This window comes from Pelophylax lessonae, assembly GCF_965119305.1.
Source record: "Pelophylax lessonae genome assembly, chromosome: 12".
Taxonomy (NCBI): Eukaryota; Metazoa; Chordata; class Amphibia; order Anura; family Ranidae; genus Pelophylax; species Pelophylax lessonae.
In genome coordinates, this window is record NC_138779.1 from 12,734,988 (window position 1) to 12,757,598 (window position 22,611).

Genomic DNA, 22,611 nt, shown 5'->3' on the forward strand with positions numbered 1-22,611 from the left:
CTTACACAAAGCTTCCCTCACCCTCTCCACCCCACAACTAATAGAGATCTCTACACCCCTCAAACCAAGTACAGATATCTCTTTGTCCAAAGACCCCTCACCCTCTCTACCCCACAACCAATAGAGATCTCTACCCCGACCACCCCCACCAAGTACAGGTCTTTTCTTACCCAAAGCTCCCCTCACCCTCTCTACCCCACAACCAATAGAGATCTCTACACCCCCCACCAAGTACAGATATCTCCTTACCCAAAGAACCCCTCACCCTCGCTACCCCACAACCTATTGAGATCTTTACCCCACATCACTTCCTCCCTAAAACTCACTCACCAGGCCATAGATACAGCAGGAATTCAGAGTGAAGGAAAGTTTTCCCATTGGCTTTGTCAGGTGACCAGAACAGAGGATGAGCTTAGGGGAGCCTCCTTAGGCTCTGAACTGTGAGTGGCAGTGCAAGGGTGAGACTTGAAAATTCAAAGTAAAAGAAAAAATGGCGGGCTTCCAGAGCAAGGATACCCAACTTTAGATTCAGGGCACCTGCGCCGGGTACTCAGCACTAGGTACACCCTTGGCAGAGGTTCCATAAGAACTGTCAAAGACCGGATTTTCTACATATTGGAGACATTTTTTTCTCTCGATTGATATTGTGTTTCCTGGATATGAATTGGTGGAAGGCTTCCCCAATGAACACACATAGTAGCAAAAACATAACAGAGATATTAGTACCTCCTTTCCCTATCCAAAACAATAACTAAAGGTTTTGGACTCAAGTTCCACTTAAAGCATAGAAACAGTATAGCCATAAAGGAACAGGAATTGTCTTATTCTAAGGATCACCTGGTCAAAATAAGGGAAGAAGCCTAAAAAAAAGAAAAATGAGACCACTACGTCTAAGGGCTAGTGAGCTGCAATATATTCAATTTTGCGTTTTGGGTTTAGCTATGCCTTAGGAGGCACCTTCCCCTGACCATAGGACCTGCAATGACTGAATACAAATACAAAGAAACACTTGGAATTACTTTACTTTGCAGTTTATTATATGTAAAAGAACAGTAAAAAGTACAGGGTGCGCTCTCCAGTGATATAAAATGTATATATATTGTCTACTCCATTAACCATTCTTGCCTTACAATAAATACAACACAATAAATAGCTCAGGTATAAAGCAGACACCTCTAAGCCAAAAAGCAGAGTATCATCACTGTACAAAATGAGAGATAATAAGGACGCATAGCGGCAAGGTTATCTTAGGTAGCGTTATATATGATGCAGCCAACACCATCCACAGAAAAAGAACTAGATACAAGATTCCTTCATAACTTCTCTCAAAGTCTCATGGTGCCGGGATGGTCGGTTCTCGGAGGGTTTACATCAGCTTCATCAAGATCCAGGAGAAGATCAGAGCAGACAAAGTCCAAGGCATGGAGAAACCTGGAACAACACACAAGAGATATTAGGAATGGAGCGGTAAGGGCTTCACTTTTCTATGGAAGATCTTCTGTTCAGTCCTAAATTCTCATTGTAGTTGCAGTCTGGTGAAAGTCAACTTTTTACCAGATTTTGATATTGTGAGAATTTAAAGTGAATGTCCAAGTTTTATAATTTTTACATACTGTGGCGGCATTTGAGAAATTGACCTTCAATTACTCTCAACGGTGACAGCGGTTTTACCAGAAAGGAAGAGACCTTACCATACTCTTCATAAAAAAAAAAAAAAGATTTTTGTGTTGCTGTTGGAGAATTAATTTCCTGTTTAGTGAAACCGTTGTCACTGGGAGAGTAAGCAAAGGGAAATTTCTCTAACATATCCCAAGATAGCAAGAAAAAAAGAAAACAAAAGTAGTCCTTCTGCTTGCTGACTCTTTCCAAAGCTAAAAAAAGTTTAGGTTGGATATGCACTTTAAAAAAGAGATCCCTTCCACTTTAGTTGTGTTGACCACACAGGACGTGACGTCCTGTGGTGGGGGGGGGGGGGGGAGGGGGCAGCAATAAATACCACCAAATAATATTTAATACTGGATATACATCTAAGATGTTGGTGTCATGGAGCATTATGCATTTTCTAAAGACAGTTTTCGCTGGCGATACACCTTAATAGAGAGATCCCCTCCATTTTAGGTGTGGTGACCACACAGGAAGTGATGTCCAGTGTGTGTAGGGGGGGGGGGGCAGGAATAAATAGCACCAAAAAACTTTCATTACAGGATATACTGTACATCTATGATTTTGGTGTCACAGAAAATGATGCATTTTCCAAAGACTGCACAACAGAAGCTGTTTGCCTTCAGACTGTCTCTTTCTAATTGAAAGTCTCAGTCAGTGCTAATAACCCTCCAATCTATAGCTTTTATAATAAAACTAATATCAGAAAATATTTAGATAAACTCTAAATGTCTGCATAAAATTATATGGATGGATGGATAAAAGCCCTTAGTCATTGTCATTGCTAGAATTAGGCAGATGAAATGGGTTGAAATGGGAAATCTGACATATCTCTCTGGGTGAGTTTATTATTTTTGTGGCCAATAGCAGGAATCTTCAAAGGTTCAAAAGGAGACAATATTTTTCTTAGCATTTTTTACCAGTGTACTGAATGTGACCTGGTATACGCCTCTTGCTGTCCCTGTACAGCCGGGCTACAATATGAGGGGAAAAAACAGCAAAAAGTAGGGGCTCGGTTGCCCAAATGCTAGTAGGAGGGTCTCCTCATCATGCTGCGCTTTAATTGACTGCACAGAGCTGACATCATCCGGAGCCATTCCTACCAACTGCTAATTGTCAGCAGTTGACTGTGAGCTGTTGGTGACAGCTCAGTCACAGTTCTGGGGGTACCAGCAGAGAGCTCCTCATACAAGACAGTATATACATATATATGCAGGGGCTGTATGCTTAGGTCCACCAGCCCTGCCCCCAAATTTAAGGGTATTGTTGCTGTAAAGGAGTTGAACATGTTTATCTACACCACTTTAAACCATTGAAATTCTCAATGTAAGAGATTACTTACCTCTAGCAGAACCGTTATCTAAATAATTGGTATCAGCTGGAAATAAAGAAAAACATATCTGTTAATTGGAGACCTCAACCGGACTGATACTCATTCTTCTGGATATATCGTATGATATTCACATTCACTGTAGGCTGAAATAATTGTGTAGTGATCACTGTAGAAGTGAAAGCGTTTGTAATCCCTGACAATCCCTAACAAGGGAAAATTTGCTACCTTATCGTTCTGGTAAATATATGGGACACACGGAGTAATAAAGGCAATTTTTATTAAAACAGTGATGGGTTAGAACCTCTGCAGGTTTGTATTGCTTTGTCCCCTCTAGGATGTATCTCCATACTTCCTGGTCAGGTGACAGGTGTCAGGCAGAATAGGAAGTGAGGGAAAATCCCCCCCAAAGGGAACAAAGACAGCATTTAAAAATGACAGAAGCTATAAGTCTTCCTCCACATTATCCAAAACAAAAAAATAAAAGAAATGCTTTGTCTGGAGTTGGGATTTATTATATGTGACTGAAGGAACACAGAAAATTGCTGTAGCAAAACTGTGACCACAACATGACTTACCTGCATCCATATAGATACTGACTCTTCCAGCAATGGCCTGGGATTTACCAGATTTGGATCCAGAGCTGCAGGTCTGTAAGGAAATAATAGTAATTCAACAAAAATTCCAAGCAATTGAAATTGTTGAAGAAACTGCAAATTGTATCCAAGAAACACCCCAACTATGCTAAAGTCACATCATCCCCTTCATGTTATTTTATCTGTGTTATCCATATAATGCAAACAGTGGAGAATGCGGGCACACCGGGTTCTTTCATCACTTCAATGGTGAGACTTCCCTGTAATAGTTTACATTTCCCCTTCCACATTGGTTTCAGTCTCTCTGAGCCATATTCCCCAATGACCTATTTATTCTACATTGTATTGGGGCAGCATGGCCCCATCAATTGTCTTTGTTAGGGATGAGCATGGCACCATCAATTGTCTTTGTTAGGGATGAGTGTGACACCATAAATTGTCTTTGTTAGGGATGAGCATGGCACCATCAATTGTCTTTGTGAGAGATGAGTGTGACACCATAATATGTCTTTGTTAGGGATGAGTATGGCACCATCAATTGTCTTTGTTAGGGATGAGCATGGCACCATCAATTGTCTTTGTTAAGGATGGGCATGACACCATCAATTGTCTTTGTTAGGGATGAGCATGGCACCATCAATTGTCTTTGTTAGGGAAGAGCATGACACCATCAATTGTCTTTGTTAGGGAAGAGCATGGCACCATCAATTGTCTTTGTTAGGGAAGAGCATGACTCCATCAATTGTCTTTGTTAGGGATGAAGATGACACCATCAATTGTCTTTTTTAGGGAAGAGCATGACACTATCAATTGTCTTTGTTAGGGATAAGCATGACACCATCAATTGTCTATGTTAGGAATGAACATGACACCATTGATTGTCTTTGTTAGGGATGGACTTGGGTTTGGGCAACAACAGATGGGCAGAACTGTGAATGGTGGTGGCGGCATCTCAATATCAGAAGCCAGCATATAATTGTACTCACCACTTCTGTGTGAAGTTGGCCATTAATTCAGCTTTCATGCTCATTACACACAACAATGTTCTACCTGTTTGGTTAGCATTAGCAGATCAAGTAATGAGCAGAGAAGCTGGTATATTTATGGTTGGTGTGCAATTTTTATTTATTTTTTTGGTCCATAAACACCTCCAAGCATCTTAATAATGCAGTGCAATGATAGCCAACTGTGAACATTAGCACTCTTGCCTAGTATGTGTCTATGGCTAAAAAAACCCTGTCCGCTTCTTCAGGCACAGAAATCACACAACACCCTTTATGTGTATGTTAAGCCTTACCGTGGTACAATCAGTTTCGCAGAGTGAAAGATCGGCATAGAGATAGACGGTGTTAGAATTGGCGATCTTGAAGACCTTCATAGCAAACCGAGATTCAATGCCGTCTCCATTGTTGTTCACTGTTAGCTGGTCAGAAGTTATTTGGCTGGATGGGCACCTGGATACAGAAACCTTTCATTAGCTTTCAGTTACTGTAATCTAAAGATTAGAACACAATACCAGCATATACTATTAGAGCAGAACAATATATGGGGTGTGTTCATTTTTATATAATGTATATATACATATGCAGTATATTATAGATGGACAATACACGGCGTGTCTTCATTATTTATATGTATATTACAGCTGAACAATTGCAGGCATGTGTTCATTATATTGTTTCTGTTACTCAGAAGTCTTTCATTTAGATTTTAATAAGTGGAATCATTGTGCCATACACAAGTAATGAATACTGTACATGTGCTGTGACCCGTAATTCTTAATACCTCAGACCTACTGTACATGAGTTTGTCTTTAATGCGTTTTCCATTGAGACTAATTTAATACATCAATTTGCATGTTATTAAAGGTATTACATCCAATGCGGACCAACACATTGCTGTGAACTGGGCCTATCGGAAACAATGGATTGTCAATGTGTTGGGCCTGCCTTAAGCAAAGCAGACAATATGTATAGAGAGTAGGGATAGACCGATATGTTTTTTTCAGGGCCGATACCGATATTTTGGTCACAACATATCGGTATCGGCAGATATGGGCCGATATTTTGTACATTTAAAGTTTTGAAAAATAAAGACAATTTTTGACACAAATCTGGTACTGAACATATTAATTTTTGTTAAATTCTTAATGGCTGGCTTGCTGCCGCCCATTGGTGGGTGGCTGGCACCCTGTGGTGAGTGTCTGGCTGTCTGGCACGCACCCTGTGGAGGGCGGCTGGCTTGCTGGCAACCTGTGGTGGGTGGCTGGCTGGCACCCTGTGGTGGATGTCTGGCTGTCTGGCACCCTGTGGTGGATGTCTGGCTGTCTGGCACCCTGTGGTGGGTGGCTGGCTGGCTGGCACCCTGTGGTAGGTGGGTGGCTGGCTGGTACAGGGCTTGTGGCTGGCTGGTACAGGGCCTGTGGGTGGCTGGCTGTCTGGCACCCTGTGGTGGGTGGCTGGCTGGCACAGGGCCTGTGGGTGGCTGGCTGGTACAGGGGCTGTGGGCGGCTGGCTGGAACAGGGCCTGTGGGTGGCTGGCTGGTACAGGGCCTGTGGGTGGCCTGCTGGCTGGTACAGTGCCTGTGGCTGGCTGGTACAGGGCCTATGGGTGGCTGGCTGGCTCACTGGTACAGGGCTTGTGGCTGGCTGGTACAGGACCTGTGGATGTGGGTGGCTGGCTGGCACCGGGCTGCTGTGGGTGGGTGTATGGCTGTGATACACTTCCGCGAGACTAGTCCTGACTCCAGGCGAGGCTGTCCAAGGCGAGGGAGGCGGCCTAAGAAGGCAGAATGACGTTACAAAAATATCAGCAATATCGGCCAATTCCGAGGCTGATACCGATATATCTGGGAAAGTGCATATCGGTCGCCGATATATCCTCCTTGCCAATATTTGGTCTATCCCTAATAGAGAGCTAGTGTGAGGGATGTCCAAAGGACCAAATGCCACATTGCTGGTAATGGTGGAACACAGGAAAGAAGGACAACCCCCAGGATGGGACTTTATAGGGCAGACAATAGATATGAAGTAGAATTGTAGGAAAAACACAGTATTTAAAAGCATAAAGATAAAATCACATGGTAAACCATGCTTGTTCTTAATTGATGTTTATTGTGATTTTATCTTTATGCTAATAAATACTATCTTTTAACTACAATTCTACTTCATATCTTTTGACTGCCTATAATGTCCCATCCTGGTGCATTGTCCTTCTTTTCTATGTGCCTTAAGCAAAGCAACCCGTCACAGGTGGCGTGAATGGGCCCTTCAATGGAAAACACATCAAGCAAAAATGCAAATAATAAATCAAACCAGCATTGAAATGTGTCATTTCAAAAGATCTCTGAAGTTCTAACATTTATATTATAATTAACCTACAGTGTGGGAAAGGGTTAGGTATTTTTGCTGTCTAAAGCAGCTGGGAAAGCCATGAACAAAGATTGTTGGATTGTTCACCGATCATCACCCTATGGCAGCCTTTCTCAACCTTTTCAACACAGAGGAACCCTTGAAATAATTTTTAGGTCTCAGGGAACCCCTGCTAATAATGACTATATCTACAACTCATGATACATTAGTGTGATGGTCAGGGAGATGAATGCTCCTTACACTTGTGGACACTGGGAAGAATTACCTTCTTCCAGATAGCTAAAAAGATCAATGGTGTCAGTGGGAACTTACCTGAGAGACAGAATTTGCTCATTGCTCAAGGAACCCCTAGCAACCTCTGGAGGAACCCTAGGGTTCCATGGAACTTTGGTTGAGAACCACTGCCCAATGGAGTCCAACATCTCTGCATATAACCAAGTTCCTGAAGCCCTGAAAGTTGGACTCCTTACCACCTCTGAATTGTGCTAGTACTTTCCTATTTCCATACCTAGTCCCTTCTCAAGGTTTGTATTGCTGTCCGAGGCAAAATGTGCCTTCACATCCTGTCCTGGTGACACCAAAAATACAGAAGACATAAAATGATGGAAATTCTCTGAGAAGATTGACAGCAAGCAATGTGGTGAAGAGTAAGAACCATCTTGGCTGGTTTGTAATGCTGTCTGTGTCCTACTGGCTTGATGACACCATCTCCTTATTTATAGTCCAAAAACAGTTCTGTCCAAACTGAAAGTCCACTGTGAAGTCAGTTAATCTTTAAAGACCATCCGCCATGCAATGTAGCAAGTATTTCTATGAAAGAGAAAAAGTGCTCTTTATCAAAAATCGAGTATTCCACCACGTGAGGCAGATAGCCCCAATGGGGGAATACCATTACCGGAGAAGCATGTAACCTGTGGTGAAAGAATTGACGAACGAACCCAATCTTAGTAGTTTAATAAAAGGCTTGTTTGGTCCAAATGACCTTAGGACTCTGGTGAGTGCATATATGTTATCTCACGTGGTGGAGCACTCGTTTTTTTCATCATATATATTGCAGCAGGGCTGTGCAAAATCACATACATGTACGTGATTTGGTGCATGAGGTCTGGAGCGCGCGTGCGCGCCACCGGCGACCCGCTGCCGCTGTGATTGGACACAGTGGGAGCCAGTCAGTGGGTCCGGCGGCCGTGGTGGCCGCCGAGATCCACCGATCGTTCCAAGGAGAGGTATGTAAACAAAGCAGATCACCATTCTGCGAGGAAGGAAAATTAAGATCTTGTGTTTTCCTTCAGCCACAGCCCCCCACAGTTAGAAAGCACCCCCTAGCAGCACACTTAACTCTTTAATCGCCCCTGATGTTAATTTCTTCCCTGCCAGTGTCATTTATACAGTGACAGTGCATTTTTTCACACTATTCACTGTACTTGTGTCCTTGGTCCCCAAAAAGTGTCAGTTAGTGTCCAATTTGATCGCCGCAATGTCGCTGTCCCGCTAAAAATCATGAAAAAAATAAAAAATTCCATAAATATATCCCATAGTTTGTGGACACCATCTATTTTGCACAAACCAATCAATATACGCTTACTGGGATTTTTTTTTTTTTCATACCAAAAACATGTAGCAGAATACATACTGGCCTAAATTGATGAAGAAATTAGATTTTTTACATTTTTTTTGTTGTATACGTTTTATACCAGAAAGTAAAATAAAGGATTTTTTAATTCATACTTACCTGTGAAATCCATTTCTTGAAGTACATCATGGGACACAGAGGCATAAACCATAACATATGGCGACAAAAACGGAGGTACTTCCTGTGTGGGAGGGGTTATATAGGGGGATTTATGCCTCTGTGTCCCGTGATGTGGGGTGGTGGTGCACATTGGTTTGCTGCCCCCCCCATGAATTACCAAGCACCAGCCGCCACTGCACACAATGGCTCCCGTGGTTGCAGGAAAGAATTTTGCTCCGTCTCTGGCCGGCTTTAGGGCTTACGGTGATACTGAATGTTGCTTTTTGTATTTAGTGAATTATTTCTGTAGTCATAGTGTACAAAGAACACACAGAATTACTACCCAGTGTGCTATGTACTTACCCGTTCTCAAGCAGATAGTACTTTTGGTCACTTGAATTGGTAGCAGAGGCAAAAATATTCACCACTTTGAGTTTAAAGCTCTTCACATCCAGATCTGGTACTTTCACTGAAAGGTAAATAGTATCTTCCACAAACAGGGAGTCATCTTCCGAGAGAAGGGTCGTATATGTGCTCTCTTTATAGGCTGTCATTAAGGCTACAAAACTTCCATTTCCTGTAGGGCCATTTATTTCCGTGAGCCTGGAAAAGAGACACATGATAAAGGTTACCTACCTACTTATGCAGGTATGTGGCCAATGGCCATGCATCAATGTTAGTATACAGACTGTATGGAGAACTGAATTATTTTAGGATTCAAGTGATTGTACTCTCATTTTTTTTTTTTACAGTAATAATAACAAACATGTTATACTTACCTCCTCTGTGCAGTTGGTTTTGCACAGAGTGTCCCTTCTCGGGTTCCTCTTCTGCTCTCCTGGCCCCTCCCTCCTGTTAAGTGCCCCGGCAGCAAGCAGCTTGCTATGGGGGGCACCCGAGCTGAGTCACAGCTCCCTGTGTCCATTCAGACACGGAGCTGCTGCCCTGACCCACCCCCTTTCTCTCCTCATTGGCTGACTGACTTTTATAGCAGTGCTGTTGTCTCAGCAAATGAGAAGGGGAGTCCCGGGCATCCCAGATATTCCTACAACATCGCTGGAGCGAGACAGGGTTCAGGTAAGTATTGGGTGGAGGGGGTGGGGGGGGGGTGGCGGGGGGCTGAGAGGGGCTGCTGTACACAGAAAGTTTTTTATCTTAAAGGGGAGTTCCACCCTAAAATGTGACTTCGGTCCATCTTCATGCCCGGGGTCACCTGAAAAACAAATGGATAATCGTAATTTTTTTTTTTTTTACTTACCTGGTTTAGAAGAAAATATACTTACCTTACTTCCTCTTCCTCCCCTCGGCGGCCACGGCGATTCGTCACTTCCTGGCTTGCAATGCTTCCTGGGAGCTGAACGTCATCGCTCCCAGGAATCAATGCACCTGCACCGGCCCTGACGTCAGTTCCGGTGCAGGCGCCGTCATACCTTGCTAAACAGCTTCTGGGCATGCCGGCGGCGGGGAAGTGACGGCGGGGCCGGTGCAGGGCATCATGGGACCGAAGAAGACGGAAGAGGACGCAGAAGAGGATCGCGCTGGCTTCAAGCTGCCCACACCTGAGATGGCAGCGCTGGACAAGACATTTTCAAGGTAAGTATTTCTTGTTGCAGGTAAGTGCAACCCGGGACAGTTCAGAGGCTATCCATTGTGGAATGTACTAGCCCTGACTGTCCCGGGGGTATTTTTATGTATTTTTTTTTTTTAGGTGGAACTCTGCTTTAATGCATAGAATACACCTTCTGCCTTTACAATTCCTTTAAGTGGCGGTTCACATATATGCAATGCGGGAACCCTGCAAATCCTGCATCACATTCAACTGGCAGGCAGTTCGTGTTGCCATATGCAAATCGCTGGGGGTTTTAATACAAAGTTAACGACACCCCCCCAGATCAGTTCACATATCGCAGTGCGAACTGTCAGTTCGGACATGAATCGGATCGCATGCAATCCAATTCTGCTGCAGACCCAAAGAAAGGGTCCTGTGTGGGTTGTGTCCGAATCTGATGTAAATTCAGCCATAACAATCTGACATCTCATGTGATTTTCAGAGCAGTGCGCTCCGAATCACATGCAATGTCTGACATCACACTGATGTGAACCGAGACTAGGAAAGAGCAAACCTGTTAGCTATCTTCCTCAGCTCTGTGTATGCTGACATAAGCAATGAAGCTGATATACAATTTCAAAAGCAACACAAATGAACGTTAAAAAAAAAAAAAAATATTTAAAAAGAGAAGTACGCCAAATGCGTTTTTTTGTCCATACTTCCCTTGTGGGTCACAGAAGTGCAGTTACTTACTCTCCTGTGACCCAGTTTGCCCACTAACAGCTGACATGGCAGATTCACTCCAGGCTCTTGAAGGATCCTGACAATATTGTTGAGATGCACCCAACTGCCTGATTGACAGCTGGCTCTGCCTCTCAGAGCACAGCTAAGAGCAGAAGCCAGCTGTGCCTGTCCCCTCCCCCGCCCAGCACTCTGGTGAGTGCTGGAGGGGCAGAGTGGAGAGCGGAGACTAACTGTCACTGATCTCTGTTTCAAGCAGACTGAGGACTGAGTGATTGGTAGTCAATGATCGCTCATTTCTCGGTCTAAGAGCCGACGTGGGGCAACTGCAAAATCACACCAATACAGCAGCATAGAGGTGAGTATGTATATATATTTTTAAACCCATACTTCTCCTTTAAATTAGAAAAAAATTGAAAAGAAACGTACCTGCAATAGAAGAGCTCTCATACTCACTTGTCAGGCAACCCATGTCTCCTACCTTTCCTCCATCCCTGTGCTGCAGCCTCCACCAGACTCTCCAGTATCTAGCAATTTCTGGAAGTGTGGGGTGCTTGTGTCTATCAGTGCATGCCATGGTTCCTTCCTCTGACCCAAAAGTCACTACAAGACTCAGCGAGAGTAGGAGGGAGGGTGAAGGCGGGTGGGGAGAGGTAGAAGAAACTATGCAGTGTCACAGGAGACACACAAGCATTGAATGGCAAAGAGTCTCATGGAGGCTGCAGCGCTGAAGCAGAAGGAAGGTAGGGGACAGAGGGCATAAAAGCTCTTCTATTACTGGAACATTTCTTCTCAACTTGCAGGGTTGATGGAAAACGTTTGGCCCAGAAGACTTACACCCATGTGTCCTCAGAGAGCTGAGCTCAGTTATATCTAAGGTTTTGTTTCTGATTTATTAAGGTTTGGGGCAAGGCCAGTTTAGCCTTTTTAAAAAAAAAATGGATTGAGGTCTTCAGCCAGTAACTACAGACCTGTGAGTTTATTAACTACAATAGGGAAGCTATTTGAAGGTTTGCTTAAAATTGAACTTTACCCATACCAACTTGATAAAAAATAATGTTCTTTAGCAAAATATTCCACATTAATAATTATGCTACCAAAATAAGTGCGTGCTGTAAATTGCCTTCATCAATGTTTCGGTTTCCTCTTGCCGAAAGCTGCCATTTTGCTGAAGCCCAGAGCCCCTGAGCAGCAGTAAATCTTTAGGCAGATCGGCCTCTAGTGGCTCTGATTTTAGGCTCAGTGGCAAAAATTAGAGAGCAACTGAGCACGTACAGAGCAGGGTGAGATGGTGTATTACTGGATTTTAAACAGTATAGGCATTTATTTTTTTACGTTTTATATAGCTATACCTGTAAAAGGGGACAGCCTTCAGTGATCTAGCAGGACTTAGTTTTATGACTTAAGTTCCACTTTTAGGGACCACTTACACAAGAGTATGTGCTAGAATGCAATATCCTAGGAGATAGTCAGTCAGCATGGATTCCTGAAAGACCAACATTATGTAATAATAATTACCCAAGTATTGGGTGCAGAGTCACATTAAGAGCAACATTCATTTTCAGCGGGTAAGAGCAGGAAATATCCAGGATAGCATCATTTGTTATTCTGATTGGATCCGTCTTGCCAAAAATATACAGCTTATTTGTGTATGTGACATGGGTTTCATTTACCTGTAGAGAGAGGAAGCACAGAAGTGATTAGACAGGGTCAGAAAACTCCCCGCCATACAGTAATCCGCACATTAGCAGATAGTTACTACTAAAGGAGATAACCTAACTAACGCTAAACCTGCTCTGTGCCACATTCTAACCCTAATCTATCTAACCCTGTAAAGCGAAAATCACTGTACTTACCTATTCTGCAGCCGATCTGGTCCAGTCCCACTCTGAGGTGTCAGCGGCAGGTTCAGCGTGGAGGCGGGTGCAGGAGAAGCACTCGACAACAAAAGTCCCATAGTAAGTCTATGGATGACGTCACTTCCTATTCATTCCGCAGCCGTTGACGGTCCTCTCCTGCACACAGTTTTCGACGCTGGAGACCGGACCAGATTCGGTGTAGAAAAGGTAAGTACAGCGATGTTTGCTTTACAGGGTTAGATAGAATCCTCTTAGAATGTGGCACAGAGCAGGTTTAGCGTTAGTTTTGCCTGGACCCACCCTTTAATTTCAGTGTATTCTCTGACAAGTCAAAAAAGGAAGGCGCACCCTTTGCCGCTACAACAGTTTCAACTCTTCTAGGAAGAGGTTTAGGAGTGTCTATGGGAATGTTTGACCATTCTTCCAGAAGCTCATTTGTGAGGTCGGGCGCTATTGTGGACGAGAAGGCCTGGCTTGCAGTCTCATCCTAATGGTGTTCTATCGGGTTGAAGTCAGGACTCTGTGCAGGCCAGTCAAGTTCCTCCACCCCAAACTCGCTCATCCATGTCTTTATGGATCTTGCTTTTGCGCTGGTGTGCAGTCATGTTGGAACAGGAAGGGGCCATCCCCAAACTCCTCCCACAGAGTTGGGGTTATGAAATTGTCCAAAATGTCTTGGTATGCTGATGCCTTAAGAGTTCCCTTCATTGGTACTAAGGGTCCAAGCCCAACCCCTGAAAAACAACCCACACGCCATAACCCCTCCTCCACCAAATGATTTGTACCAGTGCACAAAGCAAGGTCCATAAAGACATGGATGAGCGAGTTTGGGGTGGAGGAACTTGACTGGTCTGCACAGAGTCCTGACCTCAACCCAATAGAACACCTTTGGGATGAATGAGAGAGCAGACTGTGAGCCAGGCCTTTTTGTCCAACATCACTGCCTGACCTCACAAATGTGCTTCTGGAAGAATGGTCAAACATTCCCATAGACACACTCCTAAACCTTGTGGACAGCCTTCCTAGAAGAGTTGAAGCTGTTATAGCTGCAAAGGGTCGGCCAACTCAATATTGAACCCTACGAACTAATGGGCCATACACACTATAACATTTTCTGAAGACTTTTTCCTTTAGATTTACCAAAACCAGATAATATGAGGTCAAACCTAAACACTTTCAATTTGTATGCAATCTGGCAGGCCCTTGCACTACATAGAAAAAGGTAAATTTGAAGGAAATCTAACCACAAAAGTTGGATAGTGTGTATCCAGGTTAAGACTGGGATGCCATTAAAGTTCATGTGTGTGTAAAGGCAGGCGTCCCAATACTTTTGGTAATATGATGTATGTGATCCTGTTCTTTCAGTTAGCTGGCATGGTCCCACTGTGATAATAAACTACAGACTAGATATCCACCAGCATCCACCAAACCTATATAAACAAGGCAGATTGCTGTTCTGTCAGTAGGGAAGACAAGGATCCTGTGATCCTGCAAATCAGGGACGTGGATCCATGCCTTCCCCTAGTGAAAGCACCGCCCATAGTACACGGAAACACTGGCTAGGAACACATTTAACCTTTTGATTGCCCCTGATGTTAACCCCTTCCCAGCCAGATACATATTTTTTGGCACTGATCATTGTATTAGTGTCCCTTGTTCCCAAAAGCTGTTACCTAGTGTCAGAATGTTCGCCGCAATATCACAGTCCCACTATAAGTCACTGATTGCCACCATTATTAGTAAAAAAAAAAAAATTTATGAAAAAAAAAAATCCCATAGTATGTAGACACTATAGCTTTTGTGCAAAACAATAAATATATTGTTGTGATATGTTGATATGTTGTATAGCAGAAAGAAAAAAAAAATGTTTTCCCCCAAAATTGCTGGTGTTTTTTTTGTTTATAGCGCAAAAAAATAAAAAAGAAAGCTCTATTTGTGGGAAAAAAAAAAAAAATAGGACATCAATTTTTTTGGGGTACAGCGTCGCACGACTGCGCAACTGTCAGTTAAAAAAATGCAGTGCCGAATGGTAAAAAATGGTCTGGTCAGAAGGGGGGGGGGGGGGATGAATCTTCTGCAGGGGAAGTGATTAGGTTCCTAAAATATAAATTGTTTTTGTCTATACATACTGTAATGTATCAGTTTTTACTTCTCTGATATAAGAAACAGTCAGACGGTGTCAGGAGAACTTACCACAGTATCAGTGTTACAGTCAGAGGCTATCAATGGACGATAAATGGTCATCTCCGATTTTCCATCCACAACCTTCCTTACTGCGAAACAGTCGGGGTTGGTGCTGTTCAGCCGTATATCAGACGTAGTATAACCGTTTCCTTCCAACCAACATTTTGACACTTGTATGTTGAACTTTGCTCCAGTACAAGTAAAATTTGGAGATGGACTGATTCCTGAAAAAAGAGTAAATTAATTCATCATATCTGAGGTTAGAAGGTGACGGTGATGTGATTGATGTACATTATTAACTATGGGGGGTTTTCTATATATACCCACTTTAGGGTGCCAAGAGAGGCCAGGGATTGGAGAGAAAGCTGCCATAGAGTCAAAGAGTTAAATCCCAATGAAACATCCAGTTTGCATACAGTATATTGAGTTGACTGTGGTTATCAATGCAGTCCCCCTTACATTAATGGTCAGTGTAGTACCCCCCTTATATTGATAATCAGTGTAGTACCCCCCTTATATTGATAATCAGTGTAGTGCCCCCCTTATATTGATCATCATTGTAGTGCTCCCCCTTACATTGATGGTCAGTGTAGTGCCCTCTTACATTGATGGTCAGTGCAGAGCCTCCTTATCGCTTCTCGGCCTTTTGGCTAAGATCAAGTGTAGTATCTGTTCTTATCAGTTGGTATGGACCCTGAGGGTTAGTATCGGCAGGGGCTGAAATGAACCGGGGCGCTCCAGACGTCACTGGGGGACCGGGAAGTAGGCACTGTCAGAGAAAGCCGGATGGGTCTGTTGCCTTCTGATTTGAATGGGTCCGCCCCTGTCAGTTTGAAGGGAGCGGGAAAGCCGGTTTCGCCAATTTTCCGGTTAGTACTGCTCCTGGATGTGATTGGTAAGGAATTGCGGATGGTGGTGGGGGAACCTTTCCTCCTGGGTTGAATCTGGCCTTGCAAAAGGCTTGTCCCCAGTTGAAGGCAGGTTCTCCCTAAGCTGTCTAAAATTCTGATGCCTCCTGATGGGATAGGGCTACACTGGGTCTGGCCGGGGGCCGAGACCGAAAAAGCCCGTGGTGTATGTGCCCCTGGGGTGGCAGCCCAGGGGTGCCTCAATCTCACTGGTGAGGGGCAGCTCACCTGAGTTTTGTGGCACCTTGGTCACTGCACCATCACACTTTTTCAAGCACCTGCCTCTTGGGGTGGGCCTTTTGGCCAACACCAGAGGAATTTTTTATTCCTGGCCGGGGGGCCTGCCAAGGTTTTTCACTTTGGCACTACCCTGCACTTCTCCACTTCCCCTTTCCCCACTCTGTTTTTCTTTGTTGTGTGTCACGTTTGTCCCTTTTTTTGTTGGTTGAGCACTTGCACGACTTTGATGGCGTAGGTCCTCGGGCCTGCCCTGTAAGTCTTGGGAGGGGGTGGATATGGCCTTTTGGCTTAGTTCGCCCTCTCCCATGGGGTCTCCCTTCGGGGGAGCCCTACCTAGTACTCGGGGTGGGCTGTTTCGGCAGTCCCCCTGAAGAATGGGGTCCGCCCGGTTTCGGCTGGGTGGACCTAAGTGAGTACCTCAGTCCCTGTCAGGAGCTTCGCGCCCCGGGGGATCAGGGTCAGGGCCCTTCCTCTTCGGAGGAGGGCCATGTGTGTACGCCTTGTGCACTTTTTTGTGTGTCCACGTTTGCGTGTGTGCACTTTTTTATGCACCGGGTGTTAAGTCTTTTGAGTGTGTTTCACACACCACGGGCTTTAAAAAAAAAAAAAAAAAAAAAAAAATCAGTGTAGTGCCTCCTTACATTGATGGTCAGTGTAGTGTCCCCTTACATTGATGGTCAGTGTAGTGTCCCCTTACATTGATGGTTAGTGTAGTACCCCCCTTACATTGATGGTCAGTGTAGTGCCCCCTTACATTGATGGTCAGTGTAGTGCCCCCTTACATTGATGGTCAGCGTAGTGTCCCCTTACATTGATGGTCAGTGCAGAGCCTCCTTACATTGATGATCAGTGTGGTGCCTCCTTACATTGATGGTCAGTGTAGTGCCCCCTTACATTGATGGTTAGTGTAGTACCCCCCTTACATTGATGGTCAGTGTAGTGCCCCCTTACATTGATGGTAAGTGTAGTACCCCCCTTACATTGATGGTAAGTGTAGTACCCTCCTTACATTGGTGGTCAGTGTAGTGCCCCCTTTACATTGGTGGTCAGTGTAGTGCCCCCTTTACATTGGTGGTCAGTGTAGTGCCCCCTTACATTGATGGTTAGTGTAGTACCCTGCTTACATTGGTGGTCAGTGTAGTACCCCCCTTACATTGATGGTAAGTGTAGTACCCTCCTTACATTGGTGGTCAGTGTAGTGCCCTCCTTACATTGGTGGTCAGTGTAGTGCCCCCTTTACATTGGTGGTCAGTGTAGTGCCCCCTTTACATTGGTGGTCAGTGTAGTGCCCCCTTACATTGATGGTTAGTGTAGTACCCTCCTTACATTGGTGGTCAGTGTAGTGCCCTCCTTACATTGGTGGTCAGTGTAGTGCCCCATTTACATTGGTGGTCAGTGTAGTGCCCCCTTTACATTGGTGGTCAGTGTAGTGCCCCCTTACATTGGTGGTCAGTGTAGTACCCCCCTTACATTGATGGTAAGTGTAGTACCCTCCTTACATTGGTGGTCAGTGTAGTGCCCCCTTTACATTGGTGGTCAGTGTAGTGCCCCCGTACATTGATGGTCAGTGTAGTGCCTCCTTTACATTGATGGTCAGTGTAGTACCCCCCCCTTACATTGGTGGTCAGTGTAGTGCCCCCCTTACATTGGTGGTCAGTGTAGTGCCCCCCTTACATTGGTGGTCAGTGTAGCGCCCCCTTTAAATTGGTGGCCCTCTTACATCGGTGGTCAGTGTAGTGGCCCCCTTATATTGGTGGTCAGTGTAGTGCCCCCTTATATTGATGGTCAGTGTACTAATTGCTTACATTAACTGACATTGTAGTGTCCCCTCCATTGGTGGTCAGAAGTGACAAGCTTAAGGTTCCATCTGAACACAAATACCTTGTATCTTCATGCATTTGGATCACAACATTGACTATATATGGGCATGTCCATAGATAGAGACCCCCCCCCCCCCCTCCCCCACACTTTGTATAGATCAGCTGTCCCCCGCTGGACCTGTCATTCAGTGGAAATGAAGCAATGAGATCGGACTTATCTGAGGGGCAGAGTTTGCTCATGGAACCCCAAGGAAATCTCAGGAGGAACCCTGCCATTCTACAGAACTCCGGTTCAGAAAGTCTGATATAGGGAGCGCATGGGAGTCCTTCAGAAACTAAGCACTATCTTTCAGGGTTCGTCTTATTCCTTCCCCCAACCCCCCCCCCCCCCCCAAAGCCAAAAATCATGTTGCAAACTGCGATTGTTGAACTTGATACAAGATAAGCAATTTAAACATCTATGGGGTCTTGCTATGGTCTCCATACCGCCTCCATATTACTCACAGCAATTCAAGTGTACATGTTTATGTGACAGTTAGCCTGCAGACAGTTGGATTATACCTCTACTATGGACTATCCACTATTCAAATGTTGAGGAAGCCTAGGGGCTCATTTACACCAGGGCGCTCCATTGTGGATGTAAATGGACCAATACTCTTTTATATTATGTACTATATATATATATACTGTATATTTTACATGCACCTCATACGGTTTATATAAAAATGCAATATTTGATTTTAAAAGGCATGAGATCCATTGTCATTATTGTGTTATGGCATACTGTACCTCGCTGGAATGGATAGAGAGCTTTATTGCACTGGCAGGTATTAGTAGTGTCACATAACTCATCATTAGCACAGGGAGCACTTCCACATTGAGACGCAGCCACTGGAGAGACAGAAAAACACATTAAAGTCAATCTTGTGTTCCTTTGTGGAAGTCTAAGCAGATCTCAAATCCAGCTACTATGTAACACAAGGATCAATACAAATAAATCAGTGATAGAGTCCAGTTTGTTTTAAATTGCTCCAAATATGAAAGCTTAGCTGACCTGGATCATGATCAATGAGAGGATGGTGGCCATACTTCAAGATAAAATTACCCTTTATGAGAAAGTATGGGATCCCTGGATGAGGTACCTGTGTGGACCTCCCTGATTGGAGGGAGAACTTCTATCTCCTGAGGTTGCTTTGTGTGACTACTACTCTGAAACCCTGGTTTCATTGATCTAGACCCTGACACCTTACTATCTACTTCTATTTCTACTTTTTCTTACATCCTTCTTTTCTATACATCTTTTCTATCTCTTCTTCTTTTATCTCGCACCTTTTATTACTGAATTTGATGTTAATGGACCAATATTGGTCCTCGGCTGCTCACTTTTGCTGCTATTGCTGATAGCTTACAACCTAGCAGTATTCCTACTCAGAATGGAGAAGGTGGACAACTCCACAGACTACTATAATAATAAAGACTGGAGGTCAGACGGGACCCCCACAGACTGTTGGACACCTCCACAGACTACTATAGTAATAAAGACTGGGGGTCAGGCGGGACCTCCACAGACAGTTGGACACCTCCACAGACTACTATAATAATAAAGACTGGGGGTCAGGCGGGACCCCCACAGACTGTTGGACACCTCCACAGACTACTATAATAATAAAGACTGGGGGTCAGACGGGACCCCCACAGACTGTTGGACACCTCCACATACTACTATAATAATAATAAAGACTGGGGGTCAGGCGGGACCCCCACAGACTGTTGGACACTTCCACAGACTACTATAATAATAAAGACTGGGGATCAGGCGGGACCCCCACAGACTGTTGGACACTTCCACAGACTACTATAATAATAAAGACTGGGGATCTAAACATATCTCAAATCCAGCTACTATGTAACACAAGGATCAATACAAATAAATCAGTGATAGAGTCCAGTTCGTTTTAAATTGCTCCAAATATGAAAGCTTAGCTGACCTGGATCATGATCAATGAGAGGATGGTGGCCATACTTCAAGATAAAATGACCCTTTTCAAGAAAGTATGGGACCCCTGGATGAGGTACCTGTCTGTACCTCCCTGATCGGATGGAGAACTTCTGTCTCTTGAGGTTGCTTTGTGTGACTACTACTCTGAAACCCTGGTTGCATCGATCTAGACACCGACACCTTACTATCTACTTCTTTTTCTACTTTTTCTTACCTTCTTCTTTTTCTATACATCTTTTCTATCTCTTCTTCTTTTATCTCGCACCTTTTATTACTGAATTTGATGTTAATGGACCAATACTGGTCCTCGGCTGCTCACTTTTGCTGCTATTGCTGATAGCTTACAACCTAGCAGTATTCCTACTCAGAATGGAGAAGGTGGACAACTCCACAGACTACTATAGAAATAAAGACTGGGGGTCAGGCGGGACCCCCACAGACTGTTGGACACCTCCACAGACTACTATAGAAATAAAGACTGGGGGTCAGACGCGACCCCCACAGACTCCCCCACAGACTGTTGGACACCTCCACAGACTACTATAGTAATAAAGGCTGGGGGTCGGGCGGGTTGCTCTCTTCCTCGTGACGCAGTTTGTTCCCGTTGGGGCGTCGGAGGGGAGGGTGGCGCGGCCCGGACAGGCCAGCACAATAGCAGTTAAAGCAGAGGAGCCCTACCGTATACAGATGTTTTATGTTACAGTTTTATGAATATACTGTATGTCCCATGATTTATGTTTTAAAAGGATTTTGACTTTCTTTACAGTCATGGACTGTTTGTACCTTTGTATGCCTTTTTTTCTGAAACTAATAAAAATATTGAAACACAAACTGCTCCAAATAATCCAATTAGTGCCAAACTGCTGCAACTTGTATCCAAATGTTCCAATATACAAACTTGTTTCACAAATGTTACAATTCATAAACAAAATGCTCAAAGTGTTGTATTCACCTGTGTTGTGATGAATAAGACTAGGTTTACGTACATACGGGTGCAGAAACTTGTGTAAATCGCATGCATTCCGGCACCTGCATGCACACCATGCTGCTTTTTAGCAGATGCACAGGGCTGCCATTGCTTCTTAATTCATTATGTTATATCTGTTGATCCTGCCAGAAATTCAGAGCTCCCCTTTGTACTCTGCAGTCTTATCTCAAACAGTGTTATCAGTCCTGCCCAGTTTTCATGTGTGAGCTACAGAACCCCTTCCTCCAATGTTATGCGGATTACAAAAGGCGGAGGTGTTTTGTGGCCCCAAGGCATTAACGCTGCTTGGTCATAGATACAATATGGTAAACAAGCAATGTAACAGGAAGGCTGGCAGGATCACCAGATGAAAATATGCGCAAAAAGTCTGCAAAAAGAAAACAAATGCAGCCACTGCTAAGGACCAGCAGGCTGCAATATATTTTATTTTCATTCTCAGGTTTAGATACACTTCAGTTAGAGAATGGATCTCCCTCGCTGTTTCCTTGTCTATTCACCCTTTCCCAATCATCCCCTCCAATTTCTGGGAACTCCCGCTGTCTCTGTATTCCAGATGTGTTATTATAAGATAAAAGGGGATAAACGTCACTCACCTGCCATGGCAGCGCACAGTACAGATAGCAGTAGTGTTGCCTTCATGGTTTTTAGAGATCCTAGAAAATACATTCTATATGAGAAACCAATTTCAGTTTGTAATTTATAATAAATAAATAAATAAATAAATAATAATAAAATAAATAAGGAAAAAGTCCTACAGAATTTTGCATTATTTTATATATAGTTTTATACAGTAAAAGTCAAAATAAATCAAAATAAATACAAAGGAAAAAACAACAAACGTCTATCTATGTTACAATATTCATTATTAGAAGAAAAAAAAATTATATATATATATATATATATATATATATATATATATATATATATATATATATATATATATATATATACACACATGATATATATATATATATATATATACACCTTATATATATATACCTTATACATATGCATTATATATATGCGATATATATATATATATATATATATATATATATATATATATATATATATGATATATTAATTTACAGCTACAAATAAACAATAAAATTCAAACCTGTAAAGCAGGCATGTCCAACCCGCGGCCTGAGGGCCGTATGCGGCCCGGAACCGCAGGCAATGCGGCCCACTGCCCCCTGACAATTTTTTTTTTGCTGGGGAGGAAGGAAGTTGGGTCGGGGGCACAACCACAGCAGCTTCCAACTAATGGTAGGCAGAGGCTGCCTCAGAGGGGTTGTGTGAGCATGTGCAGTGTTTCTGACTTCTACCACCATGGCCACTTCAAATCACTAAAGTGGCCATGGTGGTTAGAGTGTTCCTTTATTATCTCTCAGAAGAAGTAAACCTCCGTATACTGATTCCATTTCATTTGATCATCCTCTAGTTGTGTTAAATTAGTGCGGGGGGCGTGGTGGCGCCTGAAGGGCGCGGCGGCATTTTATTACTTATATACCTTAACTATAGTATATATTTTATATGCAGCCCAAGAAACTTTCTCTACACTCAAAGTGGCCCAGAGAAGCCAAAAGGTTGGACACCCACGCTTTAACCCAATAAACACGTTTTTAAAAC

General features: G+C 43.7%; 1 protein-coding gene and 1 long non-coding RNA gene across 2 annotated transcripts in view; one reads left to right on the top strand and one right to left on the bottom strand.

Annotated features, from left to right (window-relative positions):
* The window catches only part of LOC309567853, a 1,051,047-nt gene that overhangs the window by 844,348 nt on the left and 184,088 nt on the right, over window positions 1-22,611 (top strand). The gene's annotated exons all lie outside the window — the stretch shown is intronic.
* Window positions 1,340-21,579, bottom strand: LOC309568278 (uromodulin-like; the record flags this gene model as incomplete). The annotated part of the gene is made up of 9 exons (XM_082273947.1): window positions 1,340-1,431; window positions 3,005-3,040; window positions 3,571-3,643; window positions 4,886-5,042; window positions 9,055-9,294; window positions 12,500-12,654; window positions 15,034-15,248; window positions 18,782-18,883; window positions 21,573-21,579. 9 exons carry the CDS (start codon window positions 21,577-21,579, stop codon window positions 1,367-1,369), a joined length of 1,050 nt encoding a protein of 349 aa, XP_082130073.1. The 3' UTR covers window positions 1,340-1,366.